At 49.8% G+C, this 18,025-nt stretch overlaps 6 protein-coding genes across 6 annotated transcripts; 3 read left to right on the top strand and 3 right to left on the bottom strand.

Moving 5' to 3' along the window:
• The first annotated feature begins 1,101 nt into the window (after positions 1-1,101).
• C8Q69DRAFT_272381 (NAD dependent epimerase/dehydratase family protein) lies at positions 1,102-2,734 on the top strand. The gene is made up of 3 exons (XM_028626810.1): positions 1,102-1,443; positions 1,533-1,694; positions 1,774-2,734. The coding sequence occupies exons 1-3, from the start codon at positions 1,392-1,394 to the stop codon at positions 2,694-2,696; spliced, it is 1,137 nt and encodes a 378-aa protein (XP_028484505.1). The 5' UTR covers positions 1,102-1,391; the 3' UTR covers positions 2,697-2,734.
• A 963-nt stretch (positions 2,735-3,697) lies between these two features.
• Positions 3,698-7,638, bottom strand: C8Q69DRAFT_467990 (hypothetical protein). Its single transcript, XM_028630664.1, has 6 exons — positions 7,253-7,638; positions 6,839-7,089; positions 5,155-6,750; positions 4,866-5,105; positions 4,362-4,811; positions 3,698-4,308 (listed from the first exon to the last, which is right to left on the bottom strand). Exons 1-6 carry the CDS (start codon positions 7,305-7,307, stop codon positions 4,174-4,176), a joined length of 2,727 nt encoding a protein of 908 aa, XP_028484504.1. The 5' UTR covers positions 7,308-7,638; the 3' UTR covers positions 3,698-4,173.
• Positions 7,639-7,924: 286 nt separating this feature from the next.
• C8Q69DRAFT_272078 (gamma subunit of F0F1-type ATP synthase) lies at positions 7,925-9,374 on the top strand. Its single transcript, XM_028626807.1, has 6 exons — positions 7,925-8,121; positions 8,241-8,815; positions 8,878-8,990; positions 9,050-9,070; positions 9,128-9,162; positions 9,224-9,374. Exons 1-6 carry the CDS (start codon positions 8,066-8,068, stop codon positions 9,315-9,317), a joined length of 894 nt encoding a protein of 297 aa, XP_028484503.1. The 5' UTR covers positions 7,925-8,065; the 3' UTR covers positions 9,318-9,374.
• A 620-nt stretch (positions 9,375-9,994) lies between these two features.
• C8Q69DRAFT_272107 (hypothetical protein) lies at positions 9,995-11,916 on the top strand. The gene is made up of 2 exons (XM_028626808.1): positions 9,995-10,406; positions 10,468-11,916. Exons 1-2 carry the CDS (start codon positions 10,251-10,253, stop codon positions 11,557-11,559), a joined length of 1,248 nt encoding a protein of 415 aa, XP_028484502.1. The 5' UTR covers positions 9,995-10,250; the 3' UTR covers positions 11,560-11,916.
• A 314-nt stretch (positions 11,917-12,230) lies between these two features.
• C8Q69DRAFT_521005 (sugar transporter) lies at positions 12,231-15,304 on the bottom strand (the record flags this gene model as incomplete). Its single annotated transcript, XM_028633511.1, has 14 exons — positions 14,686-15,304; positions 14,609-14,630; positions 14,529-14,547; positions 14,448-14,473; positions 14,348-14,393; positions 14,096-14,288; positions 14,002-14,035; positions 13,865-13,952; positions 13,368-13,826; positions 13,146-13,288; positions 12,898-13,097; positions 12,751-12,830; positions 12,495-12,644; positions 12,231-12,385 (listed from the first exon to the last, which is right to left on the bottom strand). Exons 1-14 carry the CDS (start codon positions 14,823-14,825, stop codon positions 12,231-12,233), a joined length of 1,755 nt encoding a protein of 584 aa, XP_028484501.1. The 5' UTR covers positions 14,826-15,304.
• Positions 15,305-16,067: 763 nt separating this feature from the next.
• Positions 16,068-17,911, bottom strand: C8Q69DRAFT_272123 (F-box domain protein). Its single transcript, XM_028626809.1, has one exon. It carries the CDS (start codon positions 17,695-17,697, stop codon positions 16,168-16,170), a length of 1,530 nt encoding a protein of 509 aa, XP_028484500.1. The 5' UTR covers positions 17,698-17,911; the 3' UTR covers positions 16,068-16,167.
• Between the last annotated feature and the right edge of the window lie 114 nt (positions 17,912-18,025).

Below are 18,025 nucleotides of genomic sequence, written 5' to 3'. Positions count from 1 at the left end.
CGACGCCGTGCCCCTCTACCAGCGGGCCTGGGAAGTTCGTATGCTCCTTCGATTCGCACCGATATAATAAACCGTCATGTTGGAATTTAACTGCCGAACGCAAATCGCAAATCAGCCGGTGCGCGGCCACTAACATCGTGATAAGCAGCCATATACGTAGCACTGCGCCCCATACTCGCTCTTCTGTACGGAGTATTATTATAAAGTAGCAAGCTGTGGACAAAGCGGGATTTCGGGACCAGTGTAAATGATCGCAATCGTTATGATTCGTCTGAGTTTGGACGGCGAGGCTCCCTCTCCCCCTCCTCTTCTGAACAGCAACAACTCCAGATCAAGAGAGGCTAGGTAATAGTAATAGCCAGAAAAGGTTCTGCTCGAGTCGGCAAGGGTTCCATACGGGGCGCTTCGGCTCGTCCCACTGGGTCTTCCAGGCAGTCTCAGGCCGTGAACCGCTGCGCGACAGCTTTTTGACGGCGCCCGGGGCTGCGTTAGAGAGATCCACCAGGGAGTTAGCTCGTCGGGACGCTGCGACTTTCAGGTAAAGTGAGCCTCCTGGATGACCCTTGCGAAATTTCCAGACGCATCACTAGCCCAGCAGAGTCTAGGACGGTTGGACGACGATGCGCAGCGAGACGCTGGCGATGGAACCGTCGAAACGGCCATCCTCACGTGGCCTCCAGCACCGATTGATGCCGAGCGATACGCGGGCCTGATGAACCTTTTGGGCAGCCTCTGGCGGCCAGGAACAAGGGCTTGTTGTAGCAAGAGGAGGCTGAGGAGCAGATAGATTATAGAAATACCAGATGGCATATAGACTAGACCGTTGGACCGGTCTTGGTGCTGAGGGTCGAGTCGACAGTCTTGAACTTGCGTGTGGTGGCAGAAACAGGAGCACAATCGATCAACTCTCGTCCTTCTCTCCCTCCACCGACTCCGCCAGTCCGAATCCCTTAATCATAATTTCACTAACTTAACCGTCGAGGGCTCACCTCGAAATCCTCCGCGCCATCGTCTCTTTTCTTTTTGTTTCTCATCCCATCTCGTCCACGAACTTGCTAGTCGGAGAAACCTCCGTGCGAGACGGTAATAATCAGTTACGGCAAACTCTCCGTATAACCAACTTACTACTTCCTCCAACACGAGCCCTGGCCCAGACCTAAGCTTGCCCCGTGCTCTTCCAGCTTCTGCGCCTCGCGGAACAGGTCGTGGCGGTAAAACTGTCATCCTTGGGAACTCATCCCTCTTCCCGCTATCTCGATCCGTTTTCATCCAAGGCGGGGGATATAGCGCAAGTCGACCAGCTCTCCAGCGGTGCCAGGAATTCCCACAACTGAGCCTCATCCATCGGGTAACACGGAGACCGCAGATCCGGCGGATTCACAGCCATCATCATGGCCAGCAATGAGGGCAAGAAGCCTGCAGTGCTGATTATTGGAGGTCTAGGTGCATACTCTCCCTCCTGATTGACTGACCAATACTCTTTGTCCATTCCAGCCCGACTGATACATGTTTGCTTTTCAAATGGCCTGCAGGGTACATCGGCCGTTACCTCGCCCTCTACCTCCATGAGAATAATCTAGCCTCCGAAGTGCGCCTGGTGGACAAGGTCCTACCACAGCTAGCATGGCTGGCGCCCGAATTCGAGGAGGCGTGTTCGAAAGACAAGTTTGTCCAAGCTGATGCCAGTCGTGAGCGTATGTGCAATTCCTTCACTACTAGCTTACCCTGTTTTCCTACTACTGGATGTGATGCTGAATCTGCTCTGTCATCTAGAGTCGATGGCGCGAATATTCGACCGAGCCAACGGCGAAGAATTTGACTATATAATCAACTGTGCGGGCGAAACTAAACATGGACAGCCGGACGACGTCTACCAGCTTCGCAGCTACACCCTATCACTTACCCTTGGCCGCGAGGCAGCCAAGCGTGGTCTCCGTGCCTTCGTTGAATGCTCAACAGCCCAGGTTTACAAGAGTGGATCTGCCCCACGGAAGGAAAATGACAAGACGCAACCATGGCACAAACTCGCCAAGTGGAAGCTTAAGGCGGGAGAGGAGTTGCGCAGGGTCCCCGGACTCAACTACATCGTCCTACGATTCCCATATGTATATGGAGACTATGATTCGGGGTATTTCGCCATGGGTATTTGTCTGGCGCGCGTGTACAAGGCTTTGGGCAGAGAGCTGGAATTGCTCTATACGAAAGATCTGAAGATCAACACGATATACATCAAGGATGCCGTTCGTGCTTTGTGGGTTGCAGCTGAATGGAGAGCAAGCAAGGGTTCCGCTCCGCCGGGTGAAGAAGGGTTTCCCATCCTCTTCAATGTCGTCGACCATGGTGATACCCGACAGGAACAAGTTGCAGAAGCCCTGTCTACTGTCTTCGATATGAAAGTCTCATTCCTCGGTTCCGTAGTCTCTCAATTCGCAAAGCTCAATATCGATCAGGTTTTGGATGAGATGAACGAGCTTTGCCTGCAGACCTGGGCCGATCTCATTGCGGAAAAGCAGATTACGCGGCCCGGTCCCATCAGCCCTTTCCTCGAGAGGGACGTGATCAAAGATATCGATATGTCCATTGATGGAACACTGTTCGAGACCACGACGGGATTCAAGCCTGAGAGGGAGAAGTTCGATGCGGATGCTATCAGAGCTATGGTCGCCAGCTATGAGCGAATGGGATGGTGGCCATGAACATGCCGTCGATGATCGCATCCATACCTTATTACACAGAGGGATTAGAGGAGGACAGCACATCACGAGTTTTTCTTTAACGAACGCTACTGGTACGACCATGGATCCTCTCATGCAAGCGGCGTCGGTTTTCTGTCCTTTGATTCTCTTTTGCCAACGTGTGGCACGGGCATATAAGCTTGAGCTGGTTCGCAGGACGATCAACAGTCAGTCCCACGTTTTCCTGCGTTCCAAGCATTCTCTACAATTGTAATTTATAATCATCTACCCCCTCGTCATATATTCACCGTGGTTGTTAGCGTGGCATTTCTACTTACCTACTTAACTGTCCCCCCCAAGATCTCCGGTGGTCCCCCTTTTACCTCTCTCCCTCAAGCAAAGACCTATTACCTACTTACTTCACCCTCTCTGCATATCCACTTTTATATGGATATATCGTCTTTTTGGGGTCTCGTTTTGATTTCTTCTCATGTGGATACCATGCAATTATACCACTTTGTTTTGGCTTATCCCATCTCTCGTCTCAATCGACTTGTCCTTCACGTAGTTGTCTTGCTGTTTAAGAAAGATGGAATATTCCCATTCAGCAATCATCAACAACAGAGTTTCATTCCTACATTACTTATCTTATTAATCCCCCTTAGCCAAGATCCGTACCCCCATGGGTACTTACCATAGGAGAGTGAACGGGTCAATGGACATTGTAAGACTAGTTAAGCCAAGTCCATCTTTTCTAACCATGTTCTTATATTACGATCTTCGTAAAACATTCAGGATGATCTATTCGTTTCTTCTTCTTCCCTCCTCCTAAAGCCATTGTAAATAGAACTTAGATCACTCCACCTCGCTACGGTGGGAGGCGCAGGGAGGGGAGCAACTGGATCACAAGTCAAGCTTCGAAGGAGAGTATTCAAATCTACATCTTTTTACCTCAGGCAGCATTTATTTTATCAGTTCTACCTATTCCTAAGCATAGCGCCATGGAAAACCAATATTCAGAACTTCGGATTCGATTCGTTTTTGATTTTATTCTCGAGTTTTTAGCACACATGCATAAGCAGAAGCCAGTTCCCAGCACGACATTCGCGCCCATAATACAAGCTGACAAATCGACTGAAGGTAGAACAGGCACTTTTTTCTGAGGTTAGTTGGTGCGTAGAAATAATCAACTAGGAAGGATAGGAACGAAAGATATAAAAAAAGGCTTGTGGAGGTTTCACAAGACAAGCCACCGGGGTCAAAAGGGATCTGCAAATACACATGGCTCTCTAGAAGTGACGGTGGGGTCCACTATCCAAAGAGCCGCCACATCCGTCTAATTTGAGATTGATGAGATGCCAATAGGAAGACATGGGTGAGAAAGTAACCGAATGCACAGAACGCTATATAAGCACAGGTAAAAAACGACCCCCAAACCCCCCAAACCATGAATGACTTCACCGCGCGCCACATCACAAATGATCTTTAGAGAAGGGAATTAGAATTCCCAGTCCTCATCTACAGACTTTATAGCCCAGTCGAACTTCTCACGCAGGGTCTTAGAGAAGAACTTCTCAATGGGGACATTGAATTTCTTCGAGAACACCACAGTCAGACGCGGATCAATGTAGTTCTAAAATTTCTTCTGTTAGCGCGAAATGAGCCACGGAGTTTAGGAAGACTCACGATCTTTGAAGTACCAAGGGCAACTTCTTTGTTGCTCTCCTTGTCTTCAGCTTGCAATGACATGGCCTCAATACGTTGGTCAAGCTTCGCGAGATTATTCTCGAACTTCTCGACAGTCGGGCCTTTGCCCTCCGGTTCGACTTTGCCGGTCTTATTTTCCTTAGCGAACTTTTTCGCCAGGTCATCGGCAGCCTTTAGCCTCTCTTCAAGTTCCTTAGGTTTCATCTCTTTCTCGCCTTCTGCGGCCAGCTTCTCATTGTCCTTTTCGAATTTCTTCTTGATCTTCTGGCGTTGTTCCTCAACAAGGAAGGCCTGGTGTTCTTTGACCCATTCTTGATCAAGATCCTCATCTAGTTCGAAATATTTGGCGCCCTTCTTCTTCTTCAACGTAGGCTCAAGGCTGAGCATCATCTGCTTGATGCGCCATTTCTGGTAACGCAGTCCCTTGATCTGATGCATAGTTAGTGATAGTAAAGACGATTTCGTTTAATGACGATAACATACCCTATCTGACAATTTCTCCATCTGGCCAGCATGTCCAGCAGCGACAGTACGTTTGTGGTTACAAAGAATGGCCACCTTACGATTCGCATCATTGTACGCTTTGACCTTCTCATGAATAGAACCTTGTGGGTTCATCTCCTTGAGCAGTCGGGCCATCGTGTAAGAGGCGTTGTAAGTACGGAAGACCTTGGCTGTCAAGCCCTGCATGTAATTCGACAGATGCTTGTTCAATGCGGTTGTCTAGAGATGTCAGCATTTGTTCTCGAAGAGGATTCGCCTCTTCACTTACCGTCAAGCGATCGAAGATCTCATCACCTTCCTTCTTCGGTGGCTTCTTGAAAATCTTCAGATTCTTGAACACCTGCGCGTCTACTTCCACCTCGTCGTAAAACCGAATACTATCTTTACCAAGGAAGTCAAAGACGACCTTGTTTGGCGGCTTCAGAGTGACATTCTCGTATTTCAGCGAGCAGCAGCCCACAGTCTCAGCCTCGTCTTCACCTTTCTCGTTACCAGCACGGAGCGCGAACTGGTCAATGAGATATACTGCGGTGGCCTTCTGCCGCTCCGCCATCAACTCGTGCTTGAGATTTTTCTGGTAATCCTTGCGGATACGGTCAATGTGCTTCTTCAGCTCTCGAGCCTTTTCAAACTTTTTATAGTCACTCTGGCCTTTAATATCGGAGTTGGCCGCAAGCATGACATATTTATAGTTGCCATTGATATTTTCCTGCCACATGGCAAGCCAGGTACCTTCTTGGTCATGCTTCACTTCCTTCCACCGATGGCCTTCAGGAGGTGGAGGGACCGGTGCATCCTTGCCGATGTTGATCGTGATCTGCTCAGGCTGGACTCTGGTCTTCACCCTTCCGGTCTTAGGGTGCTCACCACGACCACGGAAGAGAGATGGAGGTTCAACGCGGAAGTTTCCAACCTTCTGCTTACGTCCATCCCACAAACAGTATTGGTAAGGAGCTTCCTCTTCTTCTTTCTGGGCTTTCAGACGCTTCTTCTCGGCCGCTGGAAGGGCCTTCTTGGCAGCCCGCTGGGCTTCGTAGTACTCGAAGATCGGTCGGAAATCGCATTTCGAGAATTCCTTGATTTGAACAGGATTCCCTTTAGGATCCTTCGCACCTCCGGTCTTCTTGAGGATGTCTTGGAAATCCATGAAAAAGTTCTTCTGGAAAGTAGGATTCTCGACATTGTGAGTCGAATTCAGCATGCCACCGAAGAAACCAGCAACTTCTTCGGCATCAGGGTGCAAGGTGATCGGAATTCCGTCATATTTCATCTTGACGTTCTCGGGCAGCGGCTGATAAGGCGGGGGAAAGACGACACCGTTGTGTTCTAGAGTCGTCCATTTGATAGTACCGTCACTCTTTGTTGGATCCTCCCACCACCGGTATTCTTCTTCCTCATCGCCCTCGGGTTCTTCGGTCTCATCCTTGACAGGCGTCGCCTTGCCCTTACCTTTCTTCACGGGAGTGGAAGGCTCAGATTTCGGCTCGGTTTTAACTGCCTTCGAGGTCTTCTTGGCAGGAGCTTTGCGAGACAGGGGCTCATCGTCGCTAGCTTCCTTCTTAATTCCGTTCGCCTGTTTCTTGCCATTCGTTGCAGGCTTCGTGGCTTTCGCGGTCTTTGCATTGGCTTTCTTGGCAGCCGCAGCTTCGTCTTTCCGGATAGCTTTGGCTTCTTTCTCCGCTTCCTTTTCTATCTTGGCTTTCTCGTTGGCAAGCTTCTTCCCAATGGGAACGTCAGAATCGGACTCGTCCCCGATAGCAGTCTCAGACGCCTTGGGAAGCTTCCTTCCATTTGCTGCCAATGGGACATCCTCATCCGTTTCGGGATCCTTGTGCGCCTTGGTAGAAGTGCGACGCTTCTTACTCTATCGGACGGTCAGCCGTTGGAATCAACGACATTTAAGAACTTCAGGATGAAGAGAGGGTGGTAATCGAGGTAGGAAGGTGGCGTACCAAGGGCTCGTCATCTTCGCTGCTCTGAGGCTCCGCATATGAAACGGGCTTATCGACGCTTGCTCGAGACTTCCTCTTGCTGAGCGTGCGGCCATTGACGTCCGCTCCTGCATCTGCCATTTCAACGTCCCCATCCTGAACCGGACCGAACCTGACCGAGACCCCAGGTTCGGTATGACCGTTGGTCTCTGCAGCGTCACCCATCATACGATCAGTTGACTTGGCGATCATCTTCTCAGAAAGCGCGGCGTCTAGGATAAGATGACGGCCTCGTCAGTAAGAACATCAATGAAAGAGTAATGAAGGTGGATGTGAAGTAACAACACAACTGAGTGGCAGGGAACGCAGTAAAGAGCTTCAGGGTGTCCGGCGCTGCGCTGAGGCGAAGGGCTGACCGGGAGGCGGAGAACCTACCAATGGACTTGCCATTCTCCTTCGCAAGCGGGGTGTCATCCTCGGAAGAGCTCATGGTTTGTAGATGAGGAATCGAGAAATGTCTCACCGGGATAAGTGGTCGAAGTGCCAACAACGGGGGTGGGCGCAGGGCCAGGCGCGCGAACCCAGGCGGCCTGCAAACGAGGACCGAGGCCTTACAGAGGTATGAAGCAAATGAAATAATGAGGGACCGGAAGGCTAAGTGAGGCCCGAGTGGCCCGTAACCATAACCAGAAGGAGATGTAAGTGAGCGAATGGGTCCCGGGGGGTGTTGTAGAGGGGAGATAGATGTGACTTTCAGCTGGGAACAAGGCAGGGCGCGAGAAGTAGAAGAGAGGGAGAGAGAGAGAGAAGGAAAAGGAAAGGTTGAAGAGCTGGATAGAAGGCCTGAGGCGGAATCTCACGCCGCCCTGTTTTGACCAGTTGTGTTGCCTGGTTCGTGCTGGCGCCTGAAGCATGAGGCATCCCACGGCTTAGCTCAGCAGAGAGTCATCGACACCTGGAATGCCTGAGTATGCCTGAGGATGCCTGGGGCTGGCAAGCCCCGTGACCGGAGTCACCTGATATGCGCAGTTGGTCTGTCGCGCTGCCCCTTCACCTCCTGCCTCATCCAGCCTAGCGCGGCTCTGTGCTTCCCGTCTCCCGAAAGCCGGACAAGACAGAAAGCAACCTGACGACCTCCCTCTATAGACGTCCCCAGAGGAACCGACATCCCATTGACCCTGCTGCTCTCCCCTCTGCAGCGTCTCTCGACGGATTTTCGTCTCTTGTCCTCTATACCTCTCTGCCATCATGTTCTCTCGCGCTGCGCGCCCGGCCCTGAAGGCCGGCAGTGCCGCTCTCACTCGGTAAGTCTCTGACCCAGCGCAAACATTAGATCCCCATCTGTGCGCCGCCAAACACGATTCAATGCGCGATCTATCGATCCCAGATGTCTTCCAAAGTGGCATTGGCTGACGATTCCAAGCACTGCTCCTCCCAATGCCGCCACCTTCGCGACTCTGCGTGAAATTGAGGGCCGTCTCAAGTCCATCAAGAACATCGAGAAGATCACCAACACCATGAAGGTCATCGCCTCCACTCGTCTCACCCGTGCCCAGAAGGCCATGGAGGAGTCCCGTTCCTACGGTTCGACTTCCAACACCCTCTTCGAGAAGGCGGAGACCAAGGCTGTGGAGGGCCAGAAGACCCTCTATGTCGTCGCCTCTTCCGACAAGGGTCTCTGCGGTGGTATCCATTCCGGTCTGAGCAAGGCTACCCGCAAACACCTGGCGGAGAACCCTGAGGCCGATCTCGTCATCCTGGGCGAGAAGGCTAAGGCTCAGCTGGGCAGAGTCTATGCCAACAACATCGTTCTGAGCTTCTCCAACGTCTGCAAGGACGTCCCGACTTTCGCCGACGCCCAGGCCATCGCTGACCAGATTGCCCTGCTTCCGACCGACTACTCCAGCATCAAGGTGATCTACAACAAGTTCGTCAACGCCCAGAGCTACGAGCCCGAGGTCATCGAGGCTTACTCCGAGGAGGCGATCACCCAGTCCCGTATGTGACGAATTCTGTGTATTTCCTGAGAAGAATGACTCGTTGTTGACTGATGTTTGAAGCCAACATCTCCGCTTATGAGGTGGACGATGAGGTTCTCAAGAACCTCCGCGAGTACGCTCTCGCCAACAACCTGTACTGGGCTCTTGCCGAAGGCCACGCTGCTGAGATCTCTGTAAGTACCGCCGCATTTCCATGGGTCGATTGAATGGAGGTGCTGACTTTTCACTCTAGGCTCGTCGCAACGCAATGGAGGCAAGTTCAACTAACCAGTACCGCTATAAGTCCGTGATATACTGACCATGGTGACAGAACGCTTCCAACAACGCTGGTGACATGATCAACAGGTATGGCAGTTAAACCGCAGCAACCCCGAGTCCGTGTATCCTCGATCTAACTCTTCTGCAGGTTCCAGATCTTGTACAACAGACAGCGTCAAGCCGCCATTACCGGTGAACTGGTCGAGATTATCACTGGTGCTACTGCTAGTGAGGACATGTAAAATCTGTCAACGTGATGCTGCCAGGAGGAATCGCCTCGTGTGCAGAATTGTCCATACATACCTAGACCCACACCAACCTTGTAAAACAAGATACAATCTGACCAACGTTTCCTTTATGCAATTCCTATCATCTGAGGTGACATGTCCCTCAAGCTAGCTAATGAAGTTCCACTTGTATCTGGACGGATACTTTGTGCCATTGCATACTTGTCAGTGTCAGCTGCGATCATCTTTCGCGGCGTACTATCCGGGAGGATAACTATAGTCACGATGTTTAGTATTTTGAGCTGATCTTGTCTCGAGTGACAATCTCGAAGAAGCAAATCCATGCAGGAACAGAATGCGCTGTTTATCCAGGTAGAAATGACAGTATTGGGTAAATGGTAGAACTCTGGGCGTTTCTGCGGCGGGCTCCTGCATCCATATACTGTTGTGGTTCGCTGAGTGAATATTAGAAGCAGAACCATCGCCCTCTACAAAGGGAACCCGCAGCAGTCCAGGTACCTTCCGTCCCAAGTGACATCTTCACTTGCATGAAGTGCTGTTCACTGAACATCTGCGGCTAGCTGCAGGCAATCCGTTTGATTCACTGTGTTTTTCTCCTCTTATGGACGGCTCTATGTATTCGCGCAACTGCCAACGAATCTTCCTGATCTCCTTCCACTTACAAGTTTTTGACACCATCCAGGCGCTGTCAACAGAAAATCTCTAAACAGTCAACGGCCAAACTTTGCACGGCGCCTTGACTGATAACATCACCTCAGGGCTGTCATCACCATCAAGATAGAGCGCAGCGTCCCAAACATCCTCGAAAACAAGTGCCTTCAATCCGACACCGTCTTAGGACATCTGCGTGACTCTCATCATCACTTCTCCGTTCTACAGTGTCATCTCTACTATTTGATTACCATAGTATATTCCCAAAGACACGACATGACGAGTTCAGCAACGGTGGATTACTATGCGGTTCTTGGTGTCTCTCGAGATGCGTCAGTCAAAGACATCAATTCTGCCTACAAGAAGCTCGCCCTCAAGCACCATCCTGATAAGGCAGGTACCGAAGACAAGGCACTGACCACGTTCAGAAAGGTAGGCAGTTCTCTATTTTACAAACATTTCTTTTATCTGACAATAGTAATATGATCTACAGATCCAGGAAGCAGTCGAGGTCCTACGCGATCCTACCAAGCGGAAGAAACATGACAAAGACCTAAGCCAGAAGAACAAGCATTGGAGCGTTGTCCTCCAGGATGATCCAGAGTTTGGAGGTCCTGGCTATACTGGCTGGACGCCTTATGGTGGCAGGAAATGGGATCTAAACAATGCCTGGGACCGCTACATGTCCAGCTACCATAATGCTACCCATATGGACCCAGGCGCAGTTCCACGAGATGCTTGGGCGGAGGCTGCTGAGATGGAAGCTAAGTTCAAACGGGAAGAAGAGGAGCAGAAGAGGCTTGAAGAAGAAGCTGCTAGACGAGAAGTGGAAATGGAGCTGGCAAGGCAGAAATGTCGTAGAGACGGAATGAAAGCTCGCCTGTTCAGAGATGACATTGAGAATGCTATCGAGGATATGAAGGAATCGTTGAAGCAGGATGCGCGGACTGATATCGAGGCAGAAAAGGCCAACAATACCAGCGCTGCGTTCATTGATAGCGATGTTGATAGCTCTCCTGACTTCAGTGATGAATATTCGGAGAACGAATACTCAGGGTCCTACTATGGCAGCGACGATGAGGAGGAGGATGATGATGACGATAGTGAAGAGCAGACTCCCTCTGATCAGGAGACGGACGAGATCGCATCTTTGACCCGAGATATCGGAGACATGGCAGCAAGATGCGCCAGCGACAATAGTACCACCAAGTACTCCGAATCCGACTCCGAATCTGAAGATGGCAAGCCCTACGATATGGCCAGACTTACCCCTTACTTCAACTACAAGCTCACCCATCCCAGTCATCGGTACACTCTCAATGATCTCCGGGCTGAGCTAGAAGGCATGGTTCTCGAAACATTTTGTGGCTTCGTTGAAGATCTCCGCCTCTCCTTCCCCCAAGCCAGGCCAATGATTCCTGGCAACGATCCTGAAGATTGCCCGCACCTCGGCATGTGGACCAGGGAGTTCTTGAAAAAGGAGTGCGATGCTTGCCATCGTTTCGAGCCCTTGTATACCCTTACTTGCCCTGGATGCGGGAAGAAGGCCTGCGTGGGCTGTAAGTTCAGACATGGCGCCTACTAATTGGAAGAGTCATGGTTTTGCGGATATGTTTCCTTCAGATTCATCCAGGCTCGGCGAGGATTTGCCCCAATTCCCTCGCCTTACCCACGGGGACAGAAACTCTGGACTGTTGCAAGACACAACCATAGAGATGATGATGTCTCAAATTCCTCGAGATGCTCCTAATAATCATATAATGGGAACTCTAGAGTACAATCGTCGCAACGGTTTCAAGTTCTTCTGTATGTTATGACTGTAAATGTCACGGCCTTGTCGTCTCTGTAGCGGCTATTCTATAGGATATTGCCAAGTAGGTAGCGGCAAGCGGAAACCAGCGGCGGAATAGGAGGGCATATCACACGCGTCCAAATTGTATCCTAGAACCTCTCCTTTCAACGCTGGCTAACACAACTCACAAAAACAAAATTTTACCTCAATAAGTTGAATTGTATGCAGGACAATGCATGAAACTGCATTTCAAACCCATATTAACTACCTAACGCATTTCTCCTGTCTCTTATTTCCCTGTCGTAACCCCTTGGAAGCTAGATAGACATGGACCGCACCTCTTCCATTGTACATATCATTACTGACTAAACTCAAACCTTAGTTTCTTTTCAGGAATTCACAAGAAACGCTCTCCGACAACAGTGTCAAGACGCGTTGCAGATACCAACACGCCTTTCTTCTTCTCATGCCTTCGACTCATCATGTCTGACCTCTGTAACCCCCGCGGACGTTAGCTTCGCCAAGGCATCATCAAGTCCGACCTCACGAGAAATCTCAGTCTGGCGCTCATGGTCCGAGGTAGCGGTACCCTCAGAGCCAAAGATGACGTCCATTTCCTCTGTAGAAAAGACAAGAACAAGTTAATTGATTGACCGAATGGAGAAAGATAAACATAACGAGTGGATAAGGATAAGGATGAGGACAGCATGACGTAGACGTAGACGTACCCAGAGATAGCTGCTTCGTCTCAGGAACCAAGAAGGCAATGAATAGAGCTCCTAGGGTGGTGATTAGGCCGAAGAAGATATAGGTTCCATATGTGATTCCCGTGAGCATATCGGGGGTGACTTGGCCGACGATAAAGTTGTTCATCCAGTCTGATAGATGGTTTTGGTGTTAGTCAGGTATTGATTTTTATTGTCATTGTTCATGGAGTTCATTTCTACTGTGGATAGGGAGAACAGGTGGAAGGGCGGAACATACTCGCAGATGCGCCCAATGCGATTCCCTTGGCGCGGACACTCAATGGCCAAATTTCAGAGATGACGATCCATGCGCAAGGGCTGTAGGTTCATTGTTAGTATATCGATATATCTCTGCGTTATGCATCAAGCAATGATGGCCACTTACCCCCAGGAATATCCAAAGTGAATGACGAAGAGCCATACCATGGCGACGGCAGCCCATCCTGCTGCCTTGTGGGTGTCCCATTGGTGTTCATTCTGACCGAAGATAGCTGCGATGATGAAGTGGCAAGAGGCCATTCCGATGGCGCCTACTACCAGAACGGGTTTGCGACCAAGACGGTCAATGTACATCACGGCGGGGATCTGGAGATTGTTAAGGAGTGAAGTGCGAAGTTTCGGAAGGATGCTCACAGTTGCGAGGAACATTGCTATTCCAACAACGCCTGTCGCTAGAAGAGATGTGGTGTTGCTGCTCATGCCGAGTTGAGCGAAGATGGATGGAGCATAGTACAGGACGGCATTGACGCCGGTCCATTGCTGGAAGGTCATTGTCACTGTGATGTCGTGTGCGTTAGCGAGGTGGTTATATCAAGAGTATGCAGGCAACATGACCAGAATTCAAGTAGTGCGTACCAGTAGCCACCATGACTCGTCTGAACATTGGCCATGTCTTGAAGAGACTACCGAATCCTGCTGCTTCCAGCTTGATATAGCTCCACGTATTGGATCTTTCGAGGTGTGGGAACTTCTCCTTCTCTGTTCGCTTCTCGAAGAGACTCTGAGACTTTATCTCCAGGAACTCCAGTTCGAGAAGGGGGTGGTCACGAGGAAGCCCACGGAGACTGACAAGAACATCTTTGGCCTCTTCCTCGCGGTCATGATGGACGAGCCATCTGGGAGAGAAGGGCATGAATAGCATTCCAGCGCCGAGAAGAATAGCAGGGATGAGCTGCAGAGCCAGAGGGAGCAACCAAGCGGTTTCGCTTTGGGTTGATCCCGTACCGCCGATGTAATTCGTGCCATAGTCAATCCTATCTGTTGTGTCAGGTTGCGTGATCTTTTGAGAGAAACTGATACTGACCAGAAAGATACCTACGTGTTCTAAGTTAGCAAGGTGGTAATTGAGAAACTGAGAATAACTAGACTCACCATGATTCCGAAAGTAATGGCAAGTTGTTGTAACGCAACCAAAGATCCTCTCACCTCAGGGGGCGCGATCTATAATGCCTTAGCTGGTGATCCTCAACTCCATATGAGACTACCCCACCTCAGCATTGTACATCGGGACACACATTGAGAGACTGAAGACTAATTATCAGCAAGGTAATTCTCATAACAGTCTCTTTTACACGTATACATACCTTCCAACGCCCATACCGGTGACGAACCGACCACCCAAAATATTGGAAGAGCCGCCAACAGAAGCAGTAGTCTGGACGATAACACCAATGCAGAATATAACGACGTTGACGAGAATTGTATATTTACGAGAAATGCGTTCTGCAAGTACGCCAGAATATAAGGTCCCCGTCCAAGCACCGAGTTCGAGAATTGCTGTACATACATCGTCAGTGAAATGCCCGTTGTTGAGATTAAGATAATTGAGAACATACACGTTAGCCATCCTTTCTTCGTGGTGTTTGTGACAGCATCTCCCATCTAGATAGTATCATCAATAGACTGCAATGGTTAAACATAAGGATTAGAGCATACATGTTCGTCGAAGGAATACATCGCCACTTGCAAGTCTGGTTAGCGAGCTGCTTAATTCTCTGCATGATCAGGGGAACCTACGGACTCCAGAGAAAACACCCTGTCCAGAGAATATATCGTTAGGCAACGACTCGACAGTAGGCTTAGACCGGAACACCTACCTGGTTGTAACCATAGAGCAACCTATATACTTAGTTAGCATATAAGTTAAATATGACATTGAGGCAGAGAACAATACCCTCCAAGACAAGCGAACAGTGCAATTCCAAACACCTTTGCGTTTTGAACCAAACCAGCAGGGCCAGAGGGACCTGCAAGAGCTTGCTTGCGCGCCGTAGCAGCGGCATTGAGAGCCACTGTTGTATCAGCACCACCCATTGTGACCAACGTGGACCCTCGAAGTCCTCGTTGTAGACTATATTGTTTTCGAATATGACAATGCCCCGGGATGTCCAAGAGAAGGGGAACCCGCAGGCAAGGAAATGATCACTCTGTGATAGTAACATGCGACTAAGGAGGAGATTATATTCTTTTCCCCATGGTTACGAGCTCCCCGCACCCGTACTATCTGGGGTCCGGGGTAGCGTGGTGGACATGCAAGATCGATTCCTCATGGGCAATCCACCAATAACTACGACAATTAGGCGATAGCCACGTGGAACAAAGATCCTGCCTGGCCAAGACATCATGGGGTATCGTTGCACCGGTTGTAGTGTCCGGTTGTATAGCCGGTTAAATAGGACAGAGGCGTTTTGAGAGAAATCACGGGGGAAAGCACGGAGTCGGAGCTTGTTTGAATGCTAGATCCAGTGGTCTAGAATCCGTGAGCTGAATACTACTAATGTTAGAATTCGTTCGAACTAGACAGGATGCAACACGGTCTAGGAGACTGAGGTGGTCTGTTTCCCTTCACAGGCCGCCGAGATCATCGCAACAGTGGTAATAATTAGACAGGAGCAGCGTCGCGAGCGATTCCAGCTCCGAAATACGAACTACTCGATGAGCGATGTAGGACGTTGAATCTACCTAAATCAACATTCGGACGCTATGCCATCCCCAGACCCACAGGATCTCGTTTATTGGGGCATTCACCTAGGTCGGAGGCAACTCGGAGATCTATCGCTTTCTTTTGAGGCAAAGAGGAGGGGTGTTTTCGATTAGCCGCCCCGCATATCGTTGCATGCTCACTATGTATATCGTTGCAGCTGTTTAAAATGGCGAGAAAAGCAGTTCTTCGGGGTTTAAACCGGGCAGGACGGATAAAAGCGATAGCTGAAATCCATGGGCACTCCCACTCGGAGGCTTTGTGGTATTTACACAGGCCATATGACCTTGATCTAACCAATTCTGAAGATGTGGCGCCGCCTCGTAAAAAGGTCCACGAAGAGTCATGTTTGAATTCATCCTTGGAGCTTGCCGTTGGTCGGGATAACTGACAAGGTCCGAGCCCCTACCTACTGGTTCCTTAACCAGGGTGAAAGTCCGCGACGGCGTAAACAGATGAGACAAATAGCCTAACATCCAGACCAGGCTATCGGCTGAGCACGTAGGAGCCTGATTGCGAGATGTTCCCTAGGCCTTGCAATAGGAAAGATACGAATGTGGCGGAAATCAGGCGCCTTTACCTGGATGCGAATGGTATTTGCACGGCATTATTGCCAACACAGCGTAGCTGGCGACGACCAGAAGGGTATATGCTCTACCCAAGATGTGCTGGACTTCATCTGTCAAATTGGAAAACAACGAGCTCATTGTTTTTGCTTTCACCAATAACATATCTCTCGTTACCACAAATCATACCTTTGTATGATATCTCAGGTAATCCTTCGTGGCTCATGGTGGTGCAAGAATACGGTGTTCGTATCACCGTGGTGAGGAAGAATCCCGTCAACCCAAACACACTTATATGCTGAGAGAGGATGCTGAAACTGACCTGAGCCTGCGGGTCAGAGGTCTCAGATATTATACGGTACCAGGGAAACTCTGTCGTCAGAGGAGCAGGCTGCATGCCACTATTTCCACGGTATGCAGGCAACGAAATACCTGCATTGCGCTTCCAACAAGGGCCATGGCCGTGGAAGGGTATGCTTATCGTTTGAAGGTCACAGTTCCATTCTTGTGGGTTGGCATAGGGGTCTCCAGGTACCATGGACACGTTCTCCGTAATATCTACGGTACAAGCCTCGCTGTTAATGTCCAGCTTCATAATTCTCGGACATCCTCTCTGTCTGACTGAATAAAAGCCCAGGTCTCTGAATCCAAGGCGAGCAACAGTCGTGGGTCCATTTTCAGAGTCGTCTCCTTTCTCACGCCCAGTCGGATCTAGAGACGGCCTGTAAGATGAAGGCTGCGATATGTCCCAGACGAAAAGTGATTCAATTGGAGCATCTTCGTCGCCCGTATAAAGACTGCGGTTCGGCTGCCATGCGTATACAACATAATGTGTGTTATCGTGAGATGAGAAGAAACGATCTCTCTCGCTCAGTGGGTGTCCGAGGAACATAATTTTCCATTCATTTCGGAAAGTGATATCCCAACCTTCTCCTTCTGGCCGGATGTCAAAGGAAGAGGCGAAGTGACGATGGACACCGTCATCATCATTTAACCAGTGGAAGATATTAGGCTCTGCCCATTCAACAATAAGGAGCTTATCCTGTAGGCGAACCCTGCGGATAACTTTATTACTTATAGGGAACGGTACGACAAAGGTAGCGTCAGTATTGAGGTCCAGGAGAACGAGAGAGTGATGCACTTCGCTGGGATAGACCAGAAGTCCGTCCTCATACGTCCAGAATACTTGCTTGAAGATTTTGTCGACTCTCCCATTCGGGTGACTTTTGTGGCTCTCCCATGGTGGGACTTGAAACCATTTGCTCGAATAATCAGGATTGTCAAGACATAACCTGAATTTCCTGATAGAACGCGGTTCTCCTCTTGCAAGATGGTCGTATCGTGAGGTTACTCGGTCAAATATTCTTTGCCAGTAACGGTACTCTTCGCCTTTCAAGTTCAGGTCATTGAGAATTCCCTTCTCACGCAACTCCCTGACTTCCTTGGCAAGAGGATACCATTTCTTTAGCAGCGGGATAAGGTTGGTTGGATTACCAAAGGCGTTGTACCAGGACTTGCAGACACGACGGCAACGGATAACATCTGGAGGTTCAAGATAATTCAGTATCATGAAGAAAAGTTCTTGAGGCAAGGCGCAAATATCCAATGGCTTGGACGGGCCGTCTGTCTCCTCGGGCATTCTAGATGCGAAGCAGCTGTAGATAAAGAAAGGAATAGGTAATGTTATTCAGGCTGCAAGACAGACAGCGCTTTACCAGTCAGTCTTAAAAGTGAGAAACGTCGAGTCGATGTCCTCTAATACAGAAGAGATTTGATTCCAATGATGTTTCGTGTGCGGTTTTCCTAACAATTCACCAAGTATGCGGAAGCCCGTGTGCAACCCGCAGGGATGTTGTCGACGCCAAGAGCTTCAGGACACCTTTAACTCCATAGCTCCCAAACCAGTACAGAGGAACCTTCCAAGCACTTCCAATTTCACTGACTACCATGATACAGCTGTAATGACC

This window comes from Paecilomyces variotii, assembly GCF_004022145.1.
Source record: "Paecilomyces variotii strain CBS 101075 chromosome Unknown C8Q69scaffold_6, whole genome shotgun sequence".
NCBI lineage: Eukaryota > Fungi > Ascomycota > Eurotiomycetes > Eurotiales > Thermoascaceae > Paecilomyces > Paecilomyces variotii.
This window is presented reverse-complemented; position numbering and strand designations above follow the sequence as displayed.